General features: G+C 32.1%; 3 protein-coding genes and 1 non-coding gene across 4 annotated transcripts; 1 reads left to right on the forward strand and 3 right to left on the reverse strand.

Annotated features, from left to right (window-relative positions):
* Positions 1-239: 239 nt before the first annotated feature.
* On the reverse strand, positions 240-19209 carry Strip (striatin interacting protein). Its single transcript, XM_080154278.1, is given in 26 exon segments — positions 240-333; positions 988-1111; positions 1329-1421; positions 1671-1798; positions 3000-3047; positions 9504-9546; positions 10593-10686; positions 11796-11931; positions 12393-12467; positions 12993-13097; positions 13396-13493; positions 14036-14099; positions 14442-14507; positions 14658-14792; positions 15082-15157; positions 15493-15571; positions 15775-15817; positions 15996-16187; positions 16404-16498; positions 16748-16843; positions 16998-17054; positions 17350-17476; positions 18082-18144; positions 18487-18609; positions 18788-18877; positions 19090-19209. Coding segments are annotated over 26 exon segments (2412 nt in total). The 5' UTR covers positions 19168-19209; the 3' UTR covers positions 240-249.
* Positions 4566-8537, forward strand: LOC145314377 (uncharacterized). The gene is made up of 7 exons (XM_080154258.1): positions 4566-4596; positions 4957-5637; positions 5741-5878; positions 6456-6600; positions 6890-7020; positions 7230-7498; positions 7987-8537. Exons 1-7 carry the CDS (start codon positions 4583-4585, stop codon positions 8064-8066), a joined length of 1458 nt encoding a protein of 485 aa, XP_080010384.1. The 5' UTR covers positions 4566-4582; the 3' UTR covers positions 8067-8537.
* Positions 10945-11109, reverse strand: LOC145315344 (U1 spliceosomal RNA). Its single transcript, XR_013878050.1, has one exon. It is a non-coding gene; the product is annotated as a U1 spliceosomal RNA (small nuclear RNA).
* Positions 19207-26905, reverse strand: LOC145314386 (uncharacterized). Its single transcript, XM_080154270.1, has 11 exons — positions 26712-26905; positions 26170-26302; positions 22552-22850; positions 22290-22389; positions 21704-21772; positions 21186-21342; positions 21027-21097; positions 20657-20776; positions 20155-20304; positions 19801-19956; positions 19207-19622 (listed from the first exon to the last, which is right to left on the reverse strand). The coding sequence occupies exons 1-11, from the start codon at positions 26903-26905 to the stop codon at positions 19599-19601; spliced, it is 1473 nt and encodes a 490-aa protein (XP_080010396.1). The 3' UTR covers positions 19207-19598.
* Between the last annotated feature and the right edge of the window lie 361 nt (positions 26906-27266).

Consider the following 27266-nt stretch of genomic DNA (forward strand, 5'->3'; position numbering starts at 1 on the left):
TCACATTTTAACAAAATAAAAATACTTTGGGTTTTCTTTTAAAAGGAGTTACAAAATGAGACCAATCCTTAAAAATAAATTATATAAGTTTATAGAAATATTTTTTCTTTTCTTAAAAAAAATATTGTAATATTGTAACAAGAAAGAGAATTAAAACTTAATAAAGGGATAGCTACATGAAATTGATTAGAGTATTTTTTGGTGATTGAAACAATTCCTTTCAAATGTTTATAAAAATATTTTGCAATTTTAAATTCCAGTGTAAAGAAGAAGTTGATCCCAATCTATCTCTGTCTGAAATACCTCTTTGTCCAACCACTTCTCATAGTTGGCCTAAAAAAGAAGAATCTCGTTATTCTTTTTTATTAAATTTCAAAGAAATCTGCTTAATTCTCTTTATGTTTGATTGACTTTTTTTAGCAAGAATTTGTGTCTACTTGGTTGCTTTTAGTACGAGAATATGATTTTGTCCCCTGTAAGATCTATTGACTTTTAGTATGTCTAGTCTGTATTGCTTTTTTTGTTTATCATAATCTGATCTCTTTTTCTTGAAAATTTTCCAATTCGTCTTTCTATTTTAGTACAATAAGTCTTCTGTGTGTGTGTATCGAGCTCTCTGTCAATCGGTTAATATCTCCATTTGTTTGTATGTCGACCATTTGATTTAACAATATATTTTCCTACCTTAAATTCCTCATGACCTTTAGTTCATGTCAATGACAATGTTGACCGATAGAATAATCTATCTCATTTTTTTTTATTAACCTATCTATCCATCTGAACCTAGCTCCCTTGAGACAGCGGGTCAAGGCATAATGTACTTGGGCGTGGAGCTCGATAGCCCCAGTGGCTATACAAAAGTGTCTCGTCCTTCTCCATGACTACTTAGGTCCTAACACTAAGAAACTATGGCTACACACACACACACACACATCCATCTGAACATCAGTATGTATTTGTAGTTCAATTCAACACTCTATTTTCTACCTTAAATTCCTCAGTGAGCTCTAGCTCTTGTCCAAGGACACTGTTGATACAATTATCCACTGGGACATACTCGGCCTCTTCCCCTCTCTTCTCTCCTGTCTTGTCGTAACGACGGTTGTTGAATCTAGAAAATAATTCAATTTAATTAAAAGGCACCACTTAAATTGTAAATATTGACTACCTATATTATTAAAAACTAAATTGTTTTCTCCGAATAAATATTCCCCCGGCCCCCCTCATCTAATCCAGTAATACTTACAAAAATCATCAATATAGAAACAAAATTAAAAACAAGTAGGTAACACAACGTAAAAACTTATTTGACTGAATATTAAGTTTACCTGTCGACAGCAGAACGTAGAGCACATTCCTCTGATTGAAAGTCCCAAGGGCGACTGTCAACATCGTTTCCATAGGCCCAGTCATCGTTCAGCCTAAAAATAATTTGAAGCATGCAGGTTATCTCAAGTCCTAAAATTTTAGTATGTCCTGAAACAGTATCCTGTATTTGTTTTGCTTAGTAAGTTCTGACATTCTGAATGTTCGTTTGTCCTACCGTCTGATCTTAGAGCTTTGATTTCATGGATGTTGTTAACTTAGTTTTGTTTTAATTATTGAAATAAAAAAAACTACAAATTATGATCTGCATTTATTGTATTATTGTTCCAAATTAAAGAAATTACCTGTGTCTAACTTTGGTATAGATAGCACTCATAGTTTTCATGTTAGTTTTTCTCCACTGCCTACCAAGATATTTGGTCTGCATTTTCAGCAGTTTCAAAACATACAGTTGCAACATAGCATGCTTCACCTAGAAAAATATGAATATTAGCTAAAAACTCAATTTAAGATGTTTCCTCTCGCAATTTGGAATTTTAGCTATCATCAATATTAGGAAACATGTTTTGCTTATTTTTCTCATTAGCCTTTCAAGATTCTTTCCTTATCCTAATACTAAAGTAAAATAATCTATGTCTGTGTGTACCGAAAGATCTCGCTAACTGCTGAACAGATATGGTTCTCCTTTACAATGTAGCTTCTCATATGTCCTAAGAAGGTTTATAACTATTTTGGGAGAGGGTAACACCAACCTTCCAAGAGAAATCACGTCACTAGAAAAAATTCTAGAGCGTAGCCGCTAGTGCAAAATAACATACTAAAAATCGTCACGTTTCATTTTTATACTGGAAAAAAATATTTCTTATTCTACATTAGAAACGTTTTAAACCAAACTTTGACATTGATTTAATTGACATAAAAACAGTTATTTTGTAAACTTCCTTATTTCAAAAAATGATTTATTCAATGAATAATTGACATCAACAATCAATAGATCAATTTTATAGTGGCCCTTCCTTCAAGCATGCTAAAAAGTTCATTGAATCCTAAACTTTGACGTGAATTCAATTTGTAGCGTAGCAGTTCTTTAATTTACGTCTTTAATAAGAAATTTTATACCCATTAACTTAATATAACCTAATAAATATTTAGTGCAGTAGGTACTAGCGACTAGCGACTGCACCCCTAGCATCTAGGGACTCAAAGGTGTAAAAAAAAAAGTCAAAAAATAGCATAAAGCCATCCTAAGACTTAAATTCTAAAATAGATTAGCCGAAACTATCTTGGACCCTATATGTAGCTTACCTAAAAGGTAGAACTCAATCAGTTATGTACTTATCGAAATATTAAGCTGGAGACAAAATAACCTTACTACTTTATATAATAGGATTAAGCGTTTTTTGTCTGCAGCTTAAGATCTTAACAAATACTGAACTGATTGGGATCTCTATTTTAGATAAGCTACACATTGGTCCCGTGATGGTTTAGGATATTTCATTTTCAGTCTCAGAATGGTTTTAAGCTGTTTTTCTAGCCAATTCGAATACGGAAAAAAATTCTGATTAGTAAAAGATAACTTTTTTGGCATAATTCAATGAATAATATACTACCTAATCAAAACAGTTTACAGCGATTTTATCAAAAGCTTCGATTAAGTCGAAACAACAATTTACCTTTAAAGTTCGCTTCAAGATTGGAGCAGATTTAAACACAACAAGCATCTGAAATTAAAACAGTTATATACCAACAGTAGACAATTTAAGAACAAATACGTCCATAATTAGCGAAAAAATTACAATCCAATAAAGAAATATAAAGAATACTCCTAGAAAAAAGTTTACCTACTATTTTAAGATTCATATTACGTATTCATTTTAAAACCTGCCACTGACCGAAAAATTTTGATTCTTTTAATTTTTTTACGTGACGGACATTTAAGATAAGGAAATATCATTATTAAAGAGAAGCTGGGCTTCTGACGGGGGAAAATTATTTGATAATATTTGACATATAGGGGTTAACAACTCAATTTTTCCTTGAATTTTCAAAAATTTCCAACTTGTCAAATTTTGTAAAGTGTAGACTATTTCTTATTCAATTAGCCAACTCTGCCCTTGCAAACTTTGATAATGGATATAATAACATGGATACATTACTTCCAATAAATGGAGGCTCTTTTACTTTCCCAAGGTGACGTAACCCCGCACAATAAAACAAATACTAAGCTTTTCTGAAAATTGTAAAGCAATAGGTCGACCTGTTTTCGCAATCTTAGCAGACACACATATATGTAAACATACAGAGCCACGTTTAAACTTTTGATAATTTATCCATAAATTTTATATTCATTTATATATCTTAATTGAGGGGGAACGCCACGAGGGCTGTCCTTACCCCCCAGGACATTTTTCAGGGGGGATATGAGGGTGCATATTGCACTGAATCAGCAGATATAATAAAGTCAGGCAAACAACAAAAATTTTCCTTACTTAACTAATAAGTAAGTAATATAATGAATTTCTTTATATGTATATTTACTTTCAATAATCTAAAGTAGTAGGTAAGGTTTTTTTTGTCTAAGGCTAAACATCTCGGATAATGTTTGTCCAAATTGGTTGTATATTTCATGGAAGCATTATAAATGACTTTTTATAAGTGAATTTTCCCGCCCTTCTCTAGAGGCCATGGGTGAAGCAACTATAAGTTAAAATAGAATCTAGTTTATAGGGAAGCAAACAATTTACTGTGTTGATAATCCTTATACTAAAGTAGCAGTATGTTTGTGTGTCTGTACCGAAGGATCTCGCTAATCGCTGAACCGATCGGGTTCTCCTTAACAGGGTAGCTTCTCATAGGTCCCGGGAAGGTTTATAACTATTTTCTTGGAGGGTGGGACACCCCACCCCCCCCAAATTTTGTTTTCCTTCAATTTTTTTAACTTAAATTAAAAATGATGAGGGGGGGGGGGGTTACCCCCCACCAAAAAAAAATTTCACCCCCCAAAATATTTTTGTTTTTACTTTTTCTTTTAAAATCTAAAATAAGAAATTAGGTTATCAAATTCGACTCCCCCCTCCTCAAGTGTCCCTAGAGGCCTCTAGGGGCGTAGCCGCTAGTTTTATTTTAAAGTAAAAAAAATTATGTAAAACTTAGCATTTAAAGAGAGTATTAGAATTTCCATCATCTCAACTGGGGAAGATAATTGGGTTGAGTAGCATTTATTTAGTAGATTTAAAGTTCACAGTCTGTACTCATCATGCGGGAAGTGAGGTTAGTTTCAGGAAATAGACAGCAGAACATAATAGGTTATAGAATAGTAGGACTAAACATTCAAAGATTTAGAAAAGATTAATGTAAACAAAAGAGTTTTTTTTATACCAAAACTTAAAAAAATTTTAAATGCCCTATTTCACATTTAGAGCAAAAATTAAATATGTAATATAACTAAAAATGTAGCAAAATGTAAGAGGCAACTTGACTTTTAAGAATATAAGAATTTTTATTGGATTTTACATTATAATATAAGGATTTGACAAAACTTCTTATCATATTTTAGGTGCTTATGAAACACCAAAAAAAAATAATTTTTAAATGTGTGAATATAAATATTGTAAGTGGTATTTTCTGTAGGTGGTGGTTGTGTACAATTCTACTGTCCCTAGTGCTGTTGGGTGCAATGGCACAGGATGAGGGAAGTGGAGAGGAGGAAGGTGAAGAGGCCAGTGGTGATGGTGCTGAAGCTCCAGCTGAGGGAGAAGAAGGTGGCGAGGAAGGAGCTGAGGCATCGGGAGATGCACCACCTGCTGAAGAAGGAGCAGAGGGTGGGGATGGAGATGCTGGAGGTGATGCAGGGGCTGAAGAGGAATGTGAAACTGAAGTTACTGATGGATCTGGCTCTGGAGATGGTGGCATTGATGACATTCTAGCTCTTGGAGGTGAGAGTAAGAAATGCAAACCAAAGGCAAAATCTGATTCTGCTGATGCGTCAGGGTCAGGTGATGAAGCTCTCACTGGGGCAGATGCTCTTGCTGCTGTTGTGGGTGGAGGAACCTGTGACAAGGAAGGTATGGATGACAAGGTTAAAGATTGCCTTGAAGGTTTGGAGACAAAGGTAAATGACCTGACAACTGCCATCATGGGTCCAGATGGAGGTGGTGGAACTCTGGAGGATAAGATAACCCTGGTCCTAGTCAAGAAGGGAGTCATCAGTTGTGAAAGTGAGGAGCAGTGTGATGATGACAAGCAGTGTTTGAAGCAATCAGATGGTATGTCAAGATGCCAAAATCCATGTGAAAGACCAGAGATCATCAGGTTAGAATTTTTCTTATTTCTTATTACAAATCTTTAGTAATGAAAATAATTTTAAAAGATTTCAATTAGCATTAAAAAGATTCAATAAAAATTTTTTTTTTAGTTGTGATGTACCCTTCTCCGAGTGTGTTACAGAGGCTCACAAGCCTATGTGTATATGCAAGGAGGAATTCCATGGCAATGGTACTGATGTTTGCATCCCTATGGGATTTGAAACTGAAGATAATAAGAGAGGATACAGGTAATTTTTGGGTTCTAACCTTAAACCTTAAAAAATATCAATTTTATTGGACAAATGTGTCCATTAGAGGCACTGAATTAATATGATATTTTTAATAGCTTTCAATTTTATGTAACTGGTTTCACATTTTAGTTTTAAAGTTTAATAGATAATAAGAGATTAATGCTATAACACCCATACATACTGAGACGAACACATCAAAAACATCTTGTTTTTAGAGTTGCTTCTCTAAAAATTACAGGGGTGTATATTCTGCACAAGATTTATTTTTTTTCCCCTGCTATAAATTTTTTTTATTTTTTTCCCCCCTAGATTTTTCTTAAAAAGTAGGGGGGGAAATAGAAAAATATTTAAAGAACTCTATATTTTATTTATTTTATCCCTCCTACCACACATTTTTTTAGTTTTTTTAACCAAGGAGGGGGGCGAAATGGAAAAAATGGTTTCAGTTTTCTTAATTTTTACATTTTTTTTCCCTCCAACCACTTCTGTTTTATTTTTTTTCCCCCCCCCTGAGCCGGGGATCCCATGCAGAATATACACCCCTGAAAAATTAACTTCAAGATAATTGTTATAGAATGTTTGATGAAGAGTATGTTGAATGGGATAATGCAACTCAGAAATGCCAAGAGCTTGGAGCTAGACTTCCAGTTCTTTCAGATAAGGAAACCATCAAGATTGTCAAGAAATACCTGGAAGAAGCTGAATTTGAAGTCTTTGAGGTAATCCTATTATATAAAGTAGTAAGCCTTTTTTTCTCTGTAGTAAAGTAACTCGCTAACTGCTGAACTGATATGGTTCTCCTTTACAGTGAAGGTTCTTATAAGTAATGAGATGGTTTTAGGCTACTGTAACTTTTCTTCTTTTTCATATCACTTTGCATATAGAGCCCCTAGATACTTGAAGTGCAGCTGCTAGTAATTCAAATAAATTTCAATGAATGGCATCAAGATTCTATTTAAATCTGAAGTTATTTGCTAAATTTAATTGAAGAAATAATGTATTTTCTAGCAATGGGACAGAAGTTCAAGGAGAGTATGGCTTGGAATCCAGTATGAACCTGGAAGTGGACTTATCTGGGCTGATGGACAAAGAATCTTGGCTTACCCTGACTCTTCAAGACTATTTGTCTGGGAATCAAGGTAAATACACTTTCAGGGTAGTATATTCAATTTCAATGGTAATCAAAATATAATCCATTTTATTGATAACACTTGAGGCTTAATTTTTTCAATACTTTTTATTCATTTGGAGAAGTAAATCTTATAATTCAATCACAAATTTACTTTTTGTTCAGAAATGTTTAGAAGGACTAAACAAAATTTTAGTCAATACATTTTCTAATTTTAAGAAAACTACTGTCTCAAGAGGTGACCTATGCTGACAACACCAGACACTATGGCCTCTACATTGACGGTGACATTGCTAAGTTGCCAGGTGGAGGAAGAAAAGGAGCAGCTGTGCTCTGTGAGCTGTTGCCTGACCAACTAGCCCAGGATCCCAACAAACAGCCTGCTCAACAAGGCTATGGAGCTGGTCCTCAGGGTTATGGAGCTCCCCAGCAGGATCCATATGGAAGGGGTGGATATAACAGACAACCACCTCCACCCCAACGCCCAGGTAAGATCTTGTCAAAAGGTTCAAATAGCAGTAAAATACGTTTTACTTAGTAAAACTTTAGTTTGTCAACAGAAATAGTTGAATTTGTGTACTAGAAATCTTTCTTAAAAATAGTTATATAAATGCAAATATGTTTTAAAATCCTTACTAACACAGGTTTTCTATGACTAAGTCGTGTTTGTGCGGCTATATGTCTGTGATCTCATTACAAACAAATGTTTAATTTAAGGTTTGCATTAACACACACATATATACTTAACTACACAAACACTTCCAGCAGAGATATGATACAATTTGCCATATTTCACTAATTGTTATTTATTTATAGAATTTACATTTTAAAAATATTATCAATTTTGTTTTGTTTTCAACTAGTTTACTTTTAGCTTGTTTTAGCTGAGCTAATTATGAACAAGATTATTCTTTTTGCTGGAAACTTAAAAGTAAATGGAAAATAACACAAAGGCCACTTAATTTTATTTTTTCAGGGCGTCAGAGATATCCCAGCTACCCCAGTCAAGAAAATGACGGTGGTTACCCCAACTACCCCCCATCAGGCCGCAAATAATTCATCAATTTAACTCGCCAGATAGTTTTTAAGTGAATTATTACAGATCCAGGCCTAAATATAATCTATTTAAAGTGATCTATGATGTTGTTGTAGAGCGGAAATAACAAATTGATTTTGACAATTACTATATTTTAATATACATTGTATGTATGTGTAGTTTTATTGTTTAAGCCCCCATTAAATGGTGGTAAAATGTGTGTGTGTGTGTACACAACAATACACACAAAGACATGCTTCCTATATTATGAGCTGTCATCATTAATAATGATCAACAGACACTCATAATTATAATTCAATTTAAGTGAAGTTAATTTGGTTATGTCACTAATATGCTTTTATAATTGGTTATTATCTATATATTTTGTTTACGTTACTATGTCTTTCTGTTTTTATACTTTATATTTTTTATTGCAATGACAGTAAATGTCCAAAAATGTAAAAAAAAAAATAATAAATGCATCTAGCAAATCTTTTGTTTTTTATTCTAATCATTGTAATAGTAAGTCAATAGATCTGATATAAATTGAAAGAATACTGAATGCACTATATTTATTAGCATTTTAATCTAAATTAAAAAAGGTAATATAAGTAAGTAAAATGCGTAGGAAAACTTTGTTAGCGGGGATTGATGAAAAGGACAGGAATAGTTATTTCTCGCATCGTATTATAAACAGATTTCCGAGGATATAGAATGTACAATTATAAGATTAAAACCTTATGATTGTACATTTTTATATTCGTAGAAAGCTGGATATAATACGATGCTAGACATAGTTTTTTCGTATGGATGAGAACCGGTTGCTATCCACCGGATTCGAATGAATACGAGAATAGTTATTTCTCGCATCGTATTATAAACAGCTTTCCGCGGATAAAGAATGTACAATTATAAGATTAAATCCAGTTTTTTCTTTGTACATTTTTATATTCGTAGAAAGCTGGATATGATACGATGCTAGACATAGTTTTTTCGTATGGATGAGAACCGGTCCTTGTCTACCGGATTCGAATGAATATGAGAAAATAAATTAATGTCATTCTAATTTCTTTAGATTTTTATTTGTTTATAATGGTCCTTTCCCTTCCTAAAATAGTTGACATGCTGCTAATATAAATACAAAATAAAGGTTTAAAATGAACAATAGATAAGAACAAAACTAAAGATTTACTACATATTGAGTTTAAATTAATTCTTATTGATGGACTTATGAAGATTTAAGAACAGTTATTTCCCGCTTCGTATTATAAACAACTTTCAGTGGATAGTAAAAAAAATTATAAATGAAATTAGGTATTAATTTTGGGACTGTTATATTATTATTCCTAGAAAATTTCAAATTGTACGATACGATAAATGACTTTTCAGTATGGCTCAGAACCAGTTCTAATCCAGCGGATATAAATAGGCTTAGAAGCCAGTGGAAGAAGACTCACCATTATTCTTGAGTGTTTCCATTTGGTCAGCTTGTTCAGAACCCTAAAATTAATATCATTTATATTAAAGAAGGAAAGATGATCTTTACCTAGATTACTGATATTATCCTAATATAACAGGATGTATGTTTGTTTGTTTGCTAAACAATGTACAATTATGGCTCTCTTTTTAAAACGAAGCTTTTTCTTGATCCAAGTATGGTTTATAACTATTTCGGGAAAGAGTAACTACAACCTCCCCCCTCCCACCCCCGAGAAGTCAGGACTGAAAAAATACACCCCCCAACCCCTATAAATTTAAGTGACAAATTGCATTTTTATTGCAATTTAATAAAAAAAAGTTATTAAAGCTAAAATCGGGAATAAACCGCATTTACACAACATCACTTTTTTTCATTTTCATCTGCTTAAAGAATATAATATTTTCTATTAAATGACTTATTTTTTAATATTGTCATCGTTGTCCTAGACCTTAAGGGATAAGACAATCGATGAGAAATTGATATACTTCCCCAATTGTCTAATAAAATTACCCCTTCTATAGATTAAACCAAACAAATCAAACAATCAAATTTAATAAATGTTATATAACTTTGGGTACTAATATAATTTACATTCCACTATCCCATCCATCCCTGAATTATTGCAGGATTCTATTTTCGAAAAAAAACTTATTAGCAAATACGAAATTATACTTAACATTCTTTTAGGAGGAAGTGTATATTATATGTAGTTAAAAATTTGGCCGCTAGGTGTCTAAGTCACATGAATAAATGGAAACTTAAAAATATAGTGTATAGACGCATTTTACAGTCCGATTTCATACATACGGACAGAATATTTGTTCCTATCTAAAAATTAAAGTATCTACCTATACTACATAGTTTTATTCTAACAGATAGATGTCGTCCTATGTCCTATATTTGGTCATTTAAATCAAACTCACAGCTACATCAGACTAATAGATTCTTGATTTGAACTCATAATTTTGGTGCTTTATTTTGATATCTTTGACTTTGATAGGTAGGCGAAACGTGAAAATTACAATCCTATTTTCTGGATATTTGTTGATAGGAGTTAATTATAAACCTGAGAAGATTGATACAGGAAAACATGTTTCTCCAGCAATAAGCCGATGTGTCCCCGACCTCCAGTGTTTCTGTGGTTAGTTCTGGCTGTTCACCTTGATAAGATAGAAATTAGATAGATATTGGAGTTTATTTCTTCAACATGGAATAGACAAAATTATATTTAGGGGTATTTACTCAAAAAAGAAATACTAAATTAAGTAGCGAGGCAGTTCTTATAATTCCAAAAAGTAAATCCATGCGTCGTCTCCTGTACATTTAAATTTTTCGAATATTATCTTAACTGATTGATAATAAAATGGTCACAGTCGGTATCTAGCATTTATTATTACTTTTAAATCCAGGAGTATTATTAGGGGATAGCGCGAACGCAGTCCCCCACTATCAAAAATTGTGCGTTCGAGTTACCCACGTTTGGGGTAATCGTAGGGGTCAGCCATACCGGAGTGCAATGGCACAGCCTCACCCTAGAGGAACCGCCTTCTTGATCACGGTTAACCTCCACGCCAGGTAAGTATGCCTGCATTTGTGATATTTTATGTACTAAAGGGCGCATATATCAAACTATTTTGTTTTGTAATTAAAAATTAATAAAAATTAAAATTTTACACAATTAATCTAAATGAAAATTGATTTTGAATATTATTGTCATATTTCAATAACCCATTCCTGCATATTTAGTTTATAAAATCATAAAAACTGTAACAAATTTACCCTCTAACGGGCGTATTTTAAACTAAAACTTCTATTAAAATAGAGATTTGTTCTCTTCTCCTATTGGCCAATTGCTAGAAATGCTTAACTCTCATTGGTTGGATTTAGAATATAGAAAGAAGCAGTTAAGCAATATGCTTGAATGGAGGTTTTTTTTCAAATTAATTTGAAAGCTAACTTTGTATGAGTGAAAAGAATGTCATAAAAAAGAAATTGATGGGTGTCAAATTTAAAATTGTTATAAACATTTTTTGTAAAGCTGCCTTTGTAACGTTTATCAAAAAATTCCGTCAATGGAGGACAGACTGAATGTTTCCCCTCCTTCCTCCCATCCCTTTTTCTAGGCCTATGTTCCGGTTCACTTTCCCTTTTTGGACTGTTAGATATTACTTCCCCTTTAATTGTATATTCCCCTTCCTTACAATAAAATACACACACACCCACAGAATATAAATCACAAAATCTCGAATAAGGATGAAAATATACTAACCTATAACACAAGAAGGAAAATCCAAGAGGGCAATATTATTCTTTGATTGAATATAAGCCATGATGTTTTGATTGAAGAACTTGAGGACCAAGGGGATGCAGTTGGCAAAAACAAGATGCTGAGACATGAACTCAAACTATTTAATTATATTCATTTACATGATTCATATAATAATAGGTTTTAAAATAACGTTTTCTTATTCGGTGGCTCACAACTTTGGAGACTTATATTAAATTCTTATTTGTTGGTTCATTTTTTAGTGTCCAAACATCTCAACCACTAATTATAATATACAGAAGAAAAAATTAGTGTATCTTTATTGAGGATGTACAACATCAATTTATCGGCCATTGTCTTATCCCTGGGTCAAACGGCTGAAAGTATATATCATGTTCGTACAATTTTTAACCGACAATAGAATGCCTACAAATATTATCTGGAATATTCATTACTTAAATATGCAGTTATCTCGCAGCGCACATAAATGCACGAAAAAAACTCATTTTACGCGTGTTTTCTTCAGTGAAGCTTTCCTGTGCAATTGCATATAAAATCCTGTTTTATTCGAGAATAATTAAAATGAGCATGTAAAAATTCCTGGTAAATATGGTTGATCTTAAAATGTTTCAACAATAACAAAAGGATCCCAGACACAGATTTCACTATAATCTCCTGAAATTATTTGTCCTTGTTAATTCTTTTAAACTAATACAAGAAAAGGGTGGCTATTCTAAAAACAAAAGAAATGGGTGTACATGATAAAAACAAAAAAACAATTAGGTAACGGAGAAAACCTTAATGTTTGAACATTGTGCTTAGTTTTACAACAAATAAGTTTTTGCTTTTTTATTACCAAAAATCTTTGTTTATGTCACGTAGCTTTGCACAGATAATTCAATCGGCAAAGAGAAATGCATATTTTTCATTTCTTTATTACTGTTAAAAAAATAATCCTTTTTTAATGTATTTCATTTGTATAACCTAATAATCGATATGATATTAGATGGATGTTGCAACATATTTTCATGTACTCTGATAAGGTGATACTAGCAGCAGGCTAAAATAACGATACCTTCAATCCACCCCCATACTAGCAAGCTAAATAGACGACACATTTTTCCCTGTGAATACATCCACGCATATCCTATATCCATTAACCGTATTCGAAAGATAAGAAATCATCCCTGTTAGTCTTACCTTATGTCTATTAACATCAATGCCTAATTTCATCGACTGCATAACTGTCATGGGCATTTCTTCTGGCAGTACGTCTGTTATTATGTTAATACTGTCCATCTTTGCCTAAAAAAGGAAAATAAATTAAGTAGGTATAATTATTAAACATATCTTCAAGTTAAGTTAAAACAACGAGGTGAAGGCAGTGCAGTGTGAGTATTATCTTTCGTGTAGGGTACTTGAATGGCTGAAAGAAAAATGAATCTTCTAATCAAGGAGGATTTATATTGGTTTTAAGCTATTTTAAAGGAATGGGAACACACTTTACCAAATAGAAAATTTCGCCTCTCCAAAAGAATAAATTTTTCTGATTTTCTTCTTTTATATTTTTTTACTAAGCTCACCAATTTCAAGAACAGCTTACCTTGCTAGTGGGGGCAGCTGCCAACAAAATTTTTAATAATGCAATTGTATACTGAGGCAATCCAGGCAACATGGCCTACCAAAATTGTAACATTCAATCTATTTTCATAACATATTCACAATCTCTTTTTTTTCTCAAAAGATCTTTGCCTTTTTATTTTCATTTACTCCAGATTCTTTTCGATTGCTAGGAGAGTGAAAGGAAATTTTTCTACATGTAAAACCAATCACAAATAAACAAGGTCAATTGTTTCCATAAGTAATGCAACATCAGCAATCTGTTACTATAAAACTTTAAATATCGTCGCTGCATAATAAAAGTTCCTATAACGACAGATTGGCGTTTAAACGAACGTGCAGAAATACTGAAATTATCGAGAAGCAATGCTACAATAGATGTCGAATATAAGTGAATATTATGACAGGAGAAAAATTGTCGTCAATTTAGCTTGCTATTTCCCCAGTCATTTATTGGTCAGTTCGTTTAACCAGTAGTAGGGGAAGGGAGTGGGATAGTTAATTTAACCTGTTTCACTTAGAGAACATGAAAATCAGGTGTAAGATCCAAGTAATAATGAATACATAAATGTTTCTAGAAAAAACATAAATATCTAGGTATATGTTTTATTATGAATGATTACAATCCTGGTATAAAATTTCTGCAGGTGTCTGCTCTACATCAACTTCGGGTTTAGAGATTGGATTCTAATTGGGGTTTAATGTCAATATATGTTTAGGTTTTTCTGGAGCTTAATAACTAAACCAAAAAATCTGAAGATACTAAGTAATGAATAAATTATTAAACTTAGCTTTTAAAGCAGTTAGGGAGGGGTAGAGGGGTCTGTGGCCCACTCGTGGATTGAAGGGATTATACTAGCGCAGCATCTACACAACTCTTGTTTATTTTCTTCATCAAAGCGTAAGAACCCAGAAATTACTGGTCCTAATCGGTTTTCCTCTCCAGAGAAGCTTTATAAATGTTTTGGGACGGCTTTATGCTATTTTTCTGACTTTCCACGTCCTCTATGCAAAATAACTAGTTGTGACAATAAATTCCTTGGTAATTTCTTCTTCTCTTTCTATTTGGCTTTCTGATAATGACCTGTATACAAACTGAAATATAACATATTTGATGCCAATGTTATTTTCTAAAACTATAGCAATTCTAGAAAAAGTTGTTTGTTAAAAGAAAATGGCATCATTTGATAATGCATCATATCAAAACGTGTGAACCAATATTTCTAACTTTTTTTGTAAACTCACCTGATTTAAAACATGAACTCCTTCATTGATACTGGCTGGTAGACCAATCAGCGAGTGGTGATCATCTGGCAGTTTATAGCCAACAAACTTGGTCCGCGTGGTGTCCAAGAATGCATCAATGTCTTTTTGACGAACCTTAAACAATAGTAATAGTATGATCTTGTAAATTATCTAAGGATAGTACGATGGAAGATAAAATTAATCTTCCCTCAAATCTTTATATGGTTAATATTGCCCTTTGGTACTACTAATAATAACTTTTATACTTCTCTCCCTATAACATTAGAAACTACTCGTTGTCATATTTTTAAGTAGAATACAGTTTTTTTTGTAGGGTCGTATCAATTCAGCCTGATTTAGTCAAAATAAACTAGGTTAAAAAGTAGTTTCGCTATAATTAAAATCTTTCTGAATCTATTCTCACCTTTGGTGTCCAGGGCAAGCTTCTAATAATTTTCTCATTCTCAGGTGGGGGTGGTGACAATGGCCGTGGGGAATCCCTGAAAAAATGAAAAAGTTTAAATATGATTCTCCTTTATTTTGCCGAAGCATTGCATAGTAAAGTACTTTAACAATAACTATTCATTTTTCAAACATTCAATCCTAATGTTGTTGTATGACTATTTAATTGGATTTGAAACACACAGACACTAACTAGAGAGAATTAAACAAGCGTGGGGGTGTTGTCAAGGTAAATGACTGTTCGTATGATCAGGCAAAATCAGAAATAAATTGTATCAAACATTAGGTTAATTCCATTTTTTTTCATATTTTACTTTATCAAATCTTAACAATTTTGCTCTTGGACGTAATCCTCCTTGTTATATTGCCATACCTGCCAAAACCTGACTCAACGCCACTGTCCTCCTCATTATAATCCTCTCCATCCTCATCAAGGTCCAGGCCCATGTCATCCTGCCCAACAATTGGATACTTCAAATACTTTACCCAATCCTTATTGCTAATACCGAGTTACTCTATCTTTTAGGAATATTTTTGTCCATAGGTAAGGAAAAACAAACTTGAAATGTACAAGATAAATATAGACGGCCTTTTATTATAAAGTAGTAAATTATGTATTTTAATTGTTGAACACAAATATTTTTAAGTATCCGTCCCAGACTGTTTTGTTTTGCCATGCGGCCTAGCATTCCTCTTCGCCTAATCATAGATAAAACCTTTCAGATTTATAAAATAGATAAATATTATATAAAATAAATATAAAACAGGCAGAAAATTGGAACAGAGTTGTTCAGGTTTTTAGTTTGAAATATTTGCTTTAATTTTTTTTCTTGTCAGGGTTTATTTTATTTATAAAACAAGACTTAAAGGTTTTTTCCTGCGGCCATTATCGACAATCTCATTGCCACTAGCAGGTGGGCTCGCCGCTCTCATAGTCTGGCTAACCGTCACTGTGTCCTCCTTTACTGGCGGCAGGCCGGCAGCCTCGCGGTATTTGGTCTTAAGGTTGGCAAGCTCCTGGCTACCCCCCAGGGAGGTTAGGATGATTTTCCATAATAAGAGAAGAACCTAAACATATTTTTTGGTTTATATCTAATTAAGCACGGCAACCAAAAACGGCAATTAAACAAAGCGACTAATATGTAAATCAAAGTAAAAATAAACAACTCATACACAATCGTTATACTAATCGTTGTCAAAAATCGGTAGGGGTATATGCCTATTGTAGTTAAAAAGCATTATGAAAAAATTCCAAAAAGTTTCATTAAAAATAACAAGGTTTACCTTTTTCATGGGAAATTGAGGCGCAGCTCCAGAACAATATCTAGTGACCATGCTCAATAGTCGGATGGTCAACAGTTCACCCTCACCAGGATTGTCTTTAAGTAAAATATTTAAAACTTCTCTAAGTATGCAACAAAAATTTAACTTGACCATGGTAAAAAATGAAAAAATGTGAAATTTTTAGATTGATTGTTACAGCGTCGAACGCAAATAAGTCAATTAATGGGAAAGCTTTTAAAACATATAATAGAGTATTTCTACCACAAGCGTATTTTTGGTGTTGCGTGCTTTGGTAGATAGACCCTTCTTTTAAAGTAGCTGCGCTATATAAAAAAAGAACTTACTTAATTCTTGTATAAATTGTTCCCTAAGCTCCTCATCTTCGTCTGTACGCAATATTTCCGTCATCGTGTACAACAGAGATAAAATCATACGCAACTCTGATAATTATAGTTTTATAAAAGTCACACAAATTAACAACAAAGTTAGAAAATATTTTAGGTAATGTTAAAAATGATAAGTATGGATAAAAAAAACCAGCAGATAACTGATAAAAAGTTGGCTATTGATTAATCAAAATTATTAAAACTATGCCTTGGCTATCAGCGAGGAAGACTGTATGTTTATGCATTGCGTTTGAAGCAGCACTAAGTTTATATACATCCATTAGTTAAAGGCTTCAACAAAAGGTTAATACCCAGTTAATGTTCTCAAAAAAAACTACCTCTAGAGGCTTCTACTTGAACTTTAAAATATTTCTTAAAAATTAACCTCCCTTAAACATATAGAAGCTTCATTGTAAGTAAACAGAACTATATCTGTTCAATCATCTGTTAGAAAGATCCTTCGCTACAGACAGACCCACAAACAGGCAGGCTGACATCCTTTCACTTTTAATTAAGGATAGGGAAGTTAAATATGCTATAAACTAATGGAATGTTCCTAGAGTTTTCAGTTTCCATATTAAGCAAGGACAGGAAGGCAGAGAACACCCCCATTGAGTAGAATAGCTTGACATTCTCTCTCGCCATAGAGTACGAGTCTGCGTCACATTGACATTCTTCCCAACATCCCTGAGAAACAGATGGTTAGATAGATAGCAAGATAGACAGAGATAGATAGACAACTATCCTTCTATTTAGTGTAACAGCTTGACATTCTCTCTCGCCATAGAGTACGAGTCTGCGTCACATTGACATTCTTCCTAACATCCCTGAGAAACAGATGGTTAGATAGATAGCAAGATAGACAGAGATAGATGGACAACAATCCCCCTATTGAGTATAACAGCTTGACATTCTCTCTCGCCAAGGAGTAGGAGTCTGCGTCACATTGACATTCTTCCCAGCATCCCTGAGAATTTGGTGGTTAGATAGAAAACAAGATAGATAGATAGCCAACGATCACCCATATAAAGCATATGGGAAGCTGAGCTGCAATTTAAAGGGGAGGGATGGGCAGAAAAAAAGCCGTAAACCGTAAAAAAAGACCTGAATCTAAAAATTAAGTAGCCTAAAACCATCCAAGGCCTTTTGTATTCATCCAGTATTTATTGATATTTTAAGCTACAGACAAAATAACCTTTCTACTTTATATACTAGGAAATCATGAGATAAAACATTCAAAGGTATATTAATCTTTCATTACCTAAAAATAATCAAACTTTTTCAATATATACCTGAACAAGATACAGAAAAGCTCTAGCTCCTCGAAACCTTTCTTGTCTGTCTGTTAACTCAATCTAAAATAAAATTCATTAATAAATATGAAATTGTTGCGAGTTCCAAGTACAGAATATCCCGATCATGGAAAGGAAACTAAGTAGCGGGTTTCGTCGTATTTAACAGTAGTTTTTCTCCTATTTCTAGCCCCTGCGGGGCAATCATTATTTACTTAACCTTACTTATCAAAAGCTAAAGCTACTAAAAAAATACAACGAAATCCGCTACATCGTTTTCTTTCCATTATCCAAATATCCGTAAACTATTTTCATTAATCAAACACCTTTTACCTAGGTAGTATTTGCACATTTTGTAACGATTAAACCTCCATAAATGGACCCCCTTTCCAAATATTTGAATACCTGATCTAGAAGTAGAAGAACAGCTCTGACCCTATCTTCCTGTTCAAGCTTGGCCCATCCGCCTGTTAATTTCCATCTGCTTGATAATTCATGCCAGGCGTTGGCACACAAATTGAATTCAGGCTAAAATATTAAATCAATGTGAACAATCAGGGTTTTCTGTTTCTTTACATGTTTCATTTTTTTCTTAATACCTAACCTTTCTGTTTTTTAATCAAAGAATACGTAATATGTCCTTATGTATAAAATATTTTTGGATGTGTCTATTTTTCCTTAAATAACCACCTATCTATCAATATACCTGTTCTGTATAGCTATAAAGTTCTGCTAATTCAGCAGATAAAGAATCCGAGTCTGCATAGATAAAATCTATATCCGGAGACTCTTCGTCCTGAAATAGGAAGGTTTAGGATAGGTTAAATAAAGAAGATCCCAGCTTGGGTGGGGCATAGAACTTTGTTGAAGTTTTAAAAAAATTAGAATCTGATGATAACTTTAAAAGAAAAAATTAATTCATATGTAATGAATCAATACCTACCAAACACACTTGATGGTACTTTGTAAATCCGCCAATATTCAGGAAAAAATGCGGTAAAATCTTACCTGTGAATCTGGTTTCTGTCTTCTCATGATTTCTCTAATTTTGGGAAGTCTTTTCCCGTTCCCATTAACCTCATCCATTATCTACTCACACATCCAGATTCAAAACATTCTTGATTCTCTAAAATTTACTTATTTTGTTAGGTACCTAGGCAATTAGAGATCTTCTATAAATAAGTGATTTCCTTTACATAAAGGTTTAATAAAAGTACATATACTAGAACAGTTGTATTTAAATTAATATAATAATTAGTGTGGTTTTCATAAATTACAAATTAAAACATAATTGTAGGTATTTTTTTTAAAAGGAAATATTTCAAAATCTATATAAGCTATAACTAATAGAACCTTGTACAAAACTATAAAAAAAAACATCATTTGTTACATAGGTACAAATTAAATTTAAATATCACAGATGTTTTACAATAATAACATATACAAGATTTGTTTTAAATCCTATAATTTTAATCACGTGATGTTATTTTCATCGATTGTCATTGGTTGAGATTCACTTACATCTGTTTGTTAAATTCTTCCTACAAATAAAACGTATAAGTTCGGTAGGTAATTTAATACCTACTAAAAAATGAAGTTAAAAAAGATACCTACTAATTTCAATCTGAAACTTTTAAAACTCAAAAGAAATGAAGACATTTTCTATTAAAACATTGTACTTAAAATTTTTTAGGTAGGTAACTAAAATACAACACTAACCTTATGAAAAAGATTCATATGCCATTGAATACTATTGGTAACTTTGCCACAGATAGTACATTCTCTTTCCGTGGACTCTCCCGTGTGACTTTTCATGTGCAGTCTCAGGTTATGTTTTGTGTATGTTGAATACGTGCATTGATCACAATGGTAATCCTAAATAAAGTAGGATATTATATACGTGGTTGCACCCCAAGCATCTAGATACTCTGTCTTCATTGAGGTAAGATGAGGGTTGAAAAGAAGCCTAAAACCATCTCGTGATCTATGTAAAAGTTCCAATTAAGAGAGAAAAAGCTAAATCAGTTCTATAGTTATAGAAGACTTACTAAAACATAAAGTGATAAAGCCTACCTTTATCTGCTTATGGATATTCTTGATGTGCGTCAACAGGTTGGCCTTGGCAGCAAAAAGTTTACCACATTGTTCACATGGATGACTGCCCTCCGTCATATGGCATCGGTCTATATGCTTATCTAGATTCTTCACTACTTTACCACAAATCTTAAAAACAAAACAAAGTTTGAGTTTATCTTTAGAAAATAGTTGAAATAAATCTTGTGAATTTATGCCTTTCTTGTTTAAGAATGGATGTAGAATATACGTGGATATTATGGCAGGAAAAAATTGTCGTCAATTTAGATACCAATTTCCCCTCGTGATCGGGCCGTTTTTTTTATTACAAATAATGCACTGCCTACAGAAAACCATTCCCTTGATTGCAAAAGAGTACTATTATGTCATAAAAAAGAAGAAAATTACTCTCTTAATTTATACTTTTAGATAGAATCTTTCAAATTCTTATATTTAAGGTAATTAAAGAGAAGCTACGCTACGAAACAGAATAAAGACTTACTGTACAAGAGATATGTTGGAGAAAATGAACTCGCTTAACATGATCTTTCAGATAGAATCTATTCCACGAAGTATAATTACAACTTTCACAATTAAACATCGTTTCACTCCCATGCTTTTCCTAAAATTTGAAGTATTTTTTACTTGAATATTAGTAACAAAGACATATAAATACCTAGGGCTTTTCTTCTTCTTAAACTTTCTGCAAGGCTTTAAACAAAAAAAAGTGCTTTATTAACCAACATTTATTAACTGACGAAAAACAAACTTTTCACTTTAGGAAACAATTTAAAATACACTCTAGAAAAAACATCATCAAACATTAGAAAGAAATCGTTATGGTGTCAACATAAAACTAAATATCTACCTACCTTTATATGAGATGCTATAAGCTTCTTTTCAATTTTCTCTTTACATATCTTGCAAGCGACAGTCGTTGATGCTAAAACAAACAAAAAATCTGTTAGAACTTAGTTTCAACATATTTTGTGAAAGCAATAAAACATTCAATCAAATGTATAAATTCCTACCATTCGTCAAAAGTTTCACTTTTGATTTATTTCGACGGTAGAGGGGCATATGTTTTCGTTTGTGTATCCTCAGACCACCAATACCAGCAAATGGTTTGTTACATTCTTCACAATGATATACATGCATTAGTGTGTGCTTTTCATATTCTGTAAACTCCTAAATGCAAGAAAGAAAATAATAAATAAAACATTTATAATACTTTTAGATCTATTATTTTTATCTTGTCCATGTCGTAAGTAAGTAGCATCTAAATTCTAAAGCATGTCGTCAGTCTATCACTTTTTTCATATAACGTTAAGAATGTATCTCCACGTGCTAACTCAAAAACTAGCACACAACCAACATGCAATAGAAAATTTTCAATTTTTAAAATTTCTTTTCAGTTTTGCCTTAATGTTGTTTTAACTAAAATTGTCATTTCAACTAAAATATTCTGGCTTTTTTGCTTCGTTATTCATAATGGACATAATTATCCTTGTTTATTATAAAATCATATAGAAATTAAGTAGGTACCTACCTGAAACTTCAAACTACATTGGGGACACTGATTTCCAACGTTATGCTCTGTAAACAAATGCTTGTCCAAATTCCTATTGCGATTTTAAAGATTATATTTGACTTAAATATTAGGTACGCCCTTACATAGTACCTATTGAAAACATCAGTAATAACGTTAGGTGGGAAATATAACGAATCTTTTAATCTCGTTATCATTTAAGCAAGGACAAATTGATGAGTGGTGCATCATAAAAAAAAGCAGTAAACACTAAACAGTGGCCTGAAGCCAATAATAGTTTAGTGTATATAATAAATTTAAGTTTTAAACCGCGTAGACACAATCTTATTAATTGGCTTAACAACTTTAGGGACTTCAGTGAATTTTAATTAACTGATTCATTAAAATTAGTGTTGAAATGTTTCAACCACTAATTTTATTCTACAGAAGGGGTAATTTTGTGAATCATCATTATAGATGTGCATTAATTTATCGGACATTGTCTTATTTCGTTAGATCCCTGCTTATAGTTAAAGACAAATCCTTGTTATAAAGCAGCTAGCCTACTAAAAAAATAATCTTAATATTTAAAGTCAAATATAATGTCATTCCTTTCTCCATTAAAAGATTTGAAGTCGCATTGACCACATGGTAACCCGGGACTTTCTTCCTCTAGTTCAATTTCATCTTCTTGATTTTCTGTATCACTAAAATTTTAATTTTAAGATTTTTATAGATTGAATATTATCATTAACAATGAAAATAATAAAATATCTAGAAAAAGAACTGGTTTTATAAAATGAAAGAAAAGTTAGAAGAATAATAGATCAACACAACATTTTAACAAATTACAAATTTACAGTACGTACCTAATATTTTCAATATCATTTTGAACATGATCCGATAATTCATCTTTTATAACTTCTTTTTTCTTTTTCCTAGATTTTCTTGGAATATCTACATTAATATTGTCTTTGGATTTTGTTTGTTTATGAATAATTTTAAGATTTCCATTTGTTGAAGGTTGGCTATTAATATCAATTTCTTCTTTAATTTCTAGAATTGAAGAGTCAAATTTTGTATCAGAATCGCCCCATTTTAGAACTTGCTCTTCTATTTTGTTGATTGTATGAGATGAATAGTTTTCATTTTCTAACTGGTTGATAATCTGAAATTAGATCAGTATAAATTCAATTAGATAGGTATCAAGGAATTTATACTTACAGAGTGACCACTCAAAATTTACAATTATATAGTACATTTATAGTACATAAAAATTTTCATATAGTACCATATAGTACACAAAATTTAAACTTATATAGTACCATATAGTCCAAAATTTTATCTAATTATGTAGTAATACCATATAGTACCAAATATTAAAAAATAGTACCTATATATCTTATTAAATAAAGTAGTAAGGGTTTTATGTCTGAAGCTTAAGATCTCATTAACTACTGAACAATTGGGTTAGCAATTTTAGGTAAGCTTCACTGAGGTTGTATGTAGGTTTTGGGCTATTTAATTTTCAGAATTATGTCCTGGTATGTCCTAGAATCTAGGTACTTAGCTGCTAGTCTATAATACAAAGAAGCTTGATGTCTGTCCGTCTAAAGATTAAGAATTTGGTAACTGCTGAACTGAATGTGCACTACTCTCCAGGGAATATACATACTGGTCATATAGTGGTTTTAAGCAATTTTTGTGGGGTTGGTAAATCCTAACCCCCTCAAAAAAAAAGAAAATGATATCCCCCACTAAATTTTTTCTTGTAAGTAAAAAGTAATTGCTGAACCAATTGGCCTCTACTCTTCAGAGAATATTTGTACTGTTCATGTGCTGGTTTTAAGCAGTGTGGGGCGAAGCTGCAGAGAAAAAAAAAACAAATAAAGGGGATAGGAAATCCCCCTTAACAACCCCCCCCCCCAAAAAAAAAAAGAAATTTCACCCAAAAATTGGGATATTCCTAGTAATTTTAAACAAAAATAGTTTTCCTTAAAACTGAGGACTTTTTTTAATGAAATAATAAAGTTTTGTGAAATGATGAGGGAGCATTAAACAATTTTTTTAATTGGTGGAAGAACTGAACACTAGAATACTTTTTTTCAAATAAGTCCTAAAAATGGACATTTATTGCGTAATTAAAGGGACTGTGAACAAGAAAATTTCTCATCAGATTATCAAAGTATGTCCAAGATTGGGGGGAAATTTCCGGATCATATAAATGTGCGGTTACTTGTCTTTTTTTCCTTCTATAGCTAACACTAAACTTTTGACATAGTTCTCTATTTTTCACAACAGTTAAGCTGATAAAAGTGAAAACTAATTCTCCAAAGTGGGTTATTCATTGTCCAACACAATAAAAAGGATATTACTATTTTAAATAACCTCCGAGTTTCAACCCTTTGTAGACAGTGAGTGTTAATAGGACGTTTTTGGTTGATCAGTTTAGTGAAATGTGCTTAGAAAATGTTAAGATTTGATAATCAGATGAGAAATTTTTATGTCCACGCTCCCTTTAAAGATGTCGCACAAAAAGGTATTACTTAAAATTTACAGTGAGGATCTAAACCTATACATTTCACCGACTCAGAATTACCAATTTATTTTTATAATTCAATGGGCGTGCTGTTCCAATTAGTTCCTTTCATGATATAATGACTATTGATACTCAAAAAAGTGTTCTGGTTGCTTTTGTTCAGCAATATGTCAGTTTTGATTTTCATAAAAAAGGGAAGGGTTCCCTCTGGAGGAGAAATTTTTTCTTCTTTCAAAGTATGGCTTTATTTACCTTCTTGAAAAGTAGATTAAGAATCAAAAAATGGTTTATAAAAATATTGACCCTTGAAAAGTTATCCTTAAATAACTCAAAATCTGCTGATTTTGCTAAAACATCCAAAATTGTCTGTCTTTTGAGGATAGCCCTTTCTATGATTAAAATCTTTAAAAATCGTTTTTTTAAATTCTTTAATATACTCTTCGGATCTACTGCAGTTCGCGGTAAAATATTGCTGGTAAGCAATATTTCCAAAAATCTATAAATTTTAAAGGCTGCTAACTGCCAAACGGCTGAACGTACAGATCATGCCCGCACACTGTTTTAACTGGCATAAGAAGGCCTACAAATAATCTGGAATAGCCATAAATCAATAATGCATAATTATCTTGCAGTGCTGAGAAATGCGCGAAAAATACCTATTTTACGCGTTTTTTCTTCAGTGAAGCTTTCCCTGTGCATAATTGGATCTTGGCTATTCCAGATTATTTGTAGGCCTTTGTAGGCCACTTAAAATGGTGTGCGGATATGATCTGAACATTCAGCCGTTTGGCAGCTTTTAAAATTCATAGATTTTTGGAAATATTGCTTACCAGCAATATTTTACCATGAGCAGTAGATCCTACTCTTCAAAGCAAATTCAGGAAGGTGTATAAAGCCATAACAAAAATCCTTTTTTTTATGAAAATCAAATTGACATATTGCTGAAAAAAGCTACCAGAACACTTGTTTTGGTGTCAATTGTCATTATATCATAAAAGAAATGGGTTAAAATGGTGCCCCAATTTTTTTGCATTTTGAGTCGGTCTACTATACATACACCTCCAAGGTCCTACCCTTACCCAGCAGGGCATTCTTTACTTAACCTAACTTGGTTATCTAGCAATATACAGGAAAAGTACTAATTAAAAATTTAGTCTATGTATTCAGCCGCTTCAGCAATCATAAAAATATGAAGAACAAAAAGAGTTTTATATCTTATAAGAAATAATAAAAATCCTTGAAGCAAAAAAATATATGATCAAGGTGATTTTAAGAGTCATTGCATATTTCAAAGCTTATAATTTTTTTTTACATACCCAAATCACTACTCTCTATATTAGTATGTATTAGAGCTGAATTATAATACTTTGGTTGGTAATAAGTTTCAAAATTATATTAAAAAAATTTCATATAGTACCAAAATTTTAACTCATATAGTACATATAGTACCTAGTTTGTCATATAGTACCATATAGTACAAAATTTTGACTATATAGTACATAAAGTACATATAGTACACAGTGGTCACCCTGTACTTATAATATTGAAACATTCAGTTTAAGATTTATACGCTTTTATAAGTCAACAAAATATTTGTAAAGTTATTTTTTAAAATTTTTGGTTTACTTTCAACTGAGGTGAATTCTTAAAAAAAACTTTTGCCTTACTAAAATCAGTTTGCCTCACTAAAATTGGGGCAAACTGATTCTAGTGAGGCCAATTTTTTTAAGAATTCACCTCTGATCTTCACAAAACCTGTTTTTATAGCCAGGTATTATATGAATTTTTAGCTTTCCAAGATATTTCAGAAAATACAAATGACCACTCCACGCCCCTTCTTTTTTAAGCATAACTAATAAACTTCGCAATGTTGGATAAACAAAACAAGACAATATTTTAAATAATTTTAGAGTATTATAGCTTTTAAGATATTGTTTAACACACCTACCTTCAGATAACACTGAAATAAATGTTTAAAATCATTGGTTCTTGTGGCCAAATGAAGAATAACGACACCTAGTTTTAATTTATGCAGGTATATAGATTTCTTCTCAGGTACTGTAAATAAAGCCAGCAACTCACTAAGATTATCAAGCTGTAATATTTAGTTCAATATTTGATTAGAGATAAAATATTAGGATAGATTATAAAGGTTCTATTTTTGTAGATATATCTCATGATATCTATCTATTTCTTGTACGTTCCTTTACATAGCTCTGCAAGGATACTTAAGTAAGCTAAAAGATTTTAATATATATAATTTCTGGGAAATATTAGAATATAAAAACTTCTCTTTTAGAGTCGGTTTGATACTAGTCATAAGGAATAGAGTTTTGAACCGTAAAGAACTACATATAATTCAGGTATTAATCATATTTTTGTTTATCCCTATCTATCTTTAAAGGCTCTTTTGTAGAGGTGTGATTGAATTGAATCTTATCAATAAATCACACATAAAAGTTCACTTATGTTTAAAGAATGAAAAGCTTCCTTAGCAATGCAGCTGCAAATTGAAGGCCACTGGGCGAAGTTGCAACTTCCAAAACTCCACCAATCCTAGTGTCGTAATAATCCATGGTCGCGGATTTTGTGACTTCATCAGTTGCGGATTTTGTAACATTTTCAATTGTGGATTTTGTTTCGGAATAAAAATTTGTTTTGGTGGGACTTTCGTGTTCAACCATTACAATTGGTTTTAATGGTGTTGGTTTTTCAAAGCAGTGGAGTCTACCTATAAATAAGTAACCAGTCTTAAAATTTAAATCAATCAATCGATAATGATATTTAATAGGATTTATATGAATTTAATTGTTTGATTTACTTTAGATTAAGTTACAGTAAAATGCAAATACAATTTGGCGTTTTAAGGAGCGTAATTAAAAATCCAAAGGGAATGTCCATGTTGACGGCAAGAAATCATAAAACCCATTAAAATTATCTCTGTCTTTCTATAGAGTATCATAGATGAACAAAGGTATCTCATAATTCTATTCATAGATGACAAAAATCCACTCTACATTCAATTAGGTTAACATAAACCTTATA

Source organism: Acartia tonsa, chromosome 3, assembly GCF_053477335.1.
Source record: "Acartia tonsa isolate MP-2025a chromosome 3, ASM5347733v1, whole genome shotgun sequence".
Lineage (NCBI taxonomy): Eukaryota > Metazoa > Arthropoda > Copepoda > Calanoida > Acartiidae > Acartia > Acartia tonsa.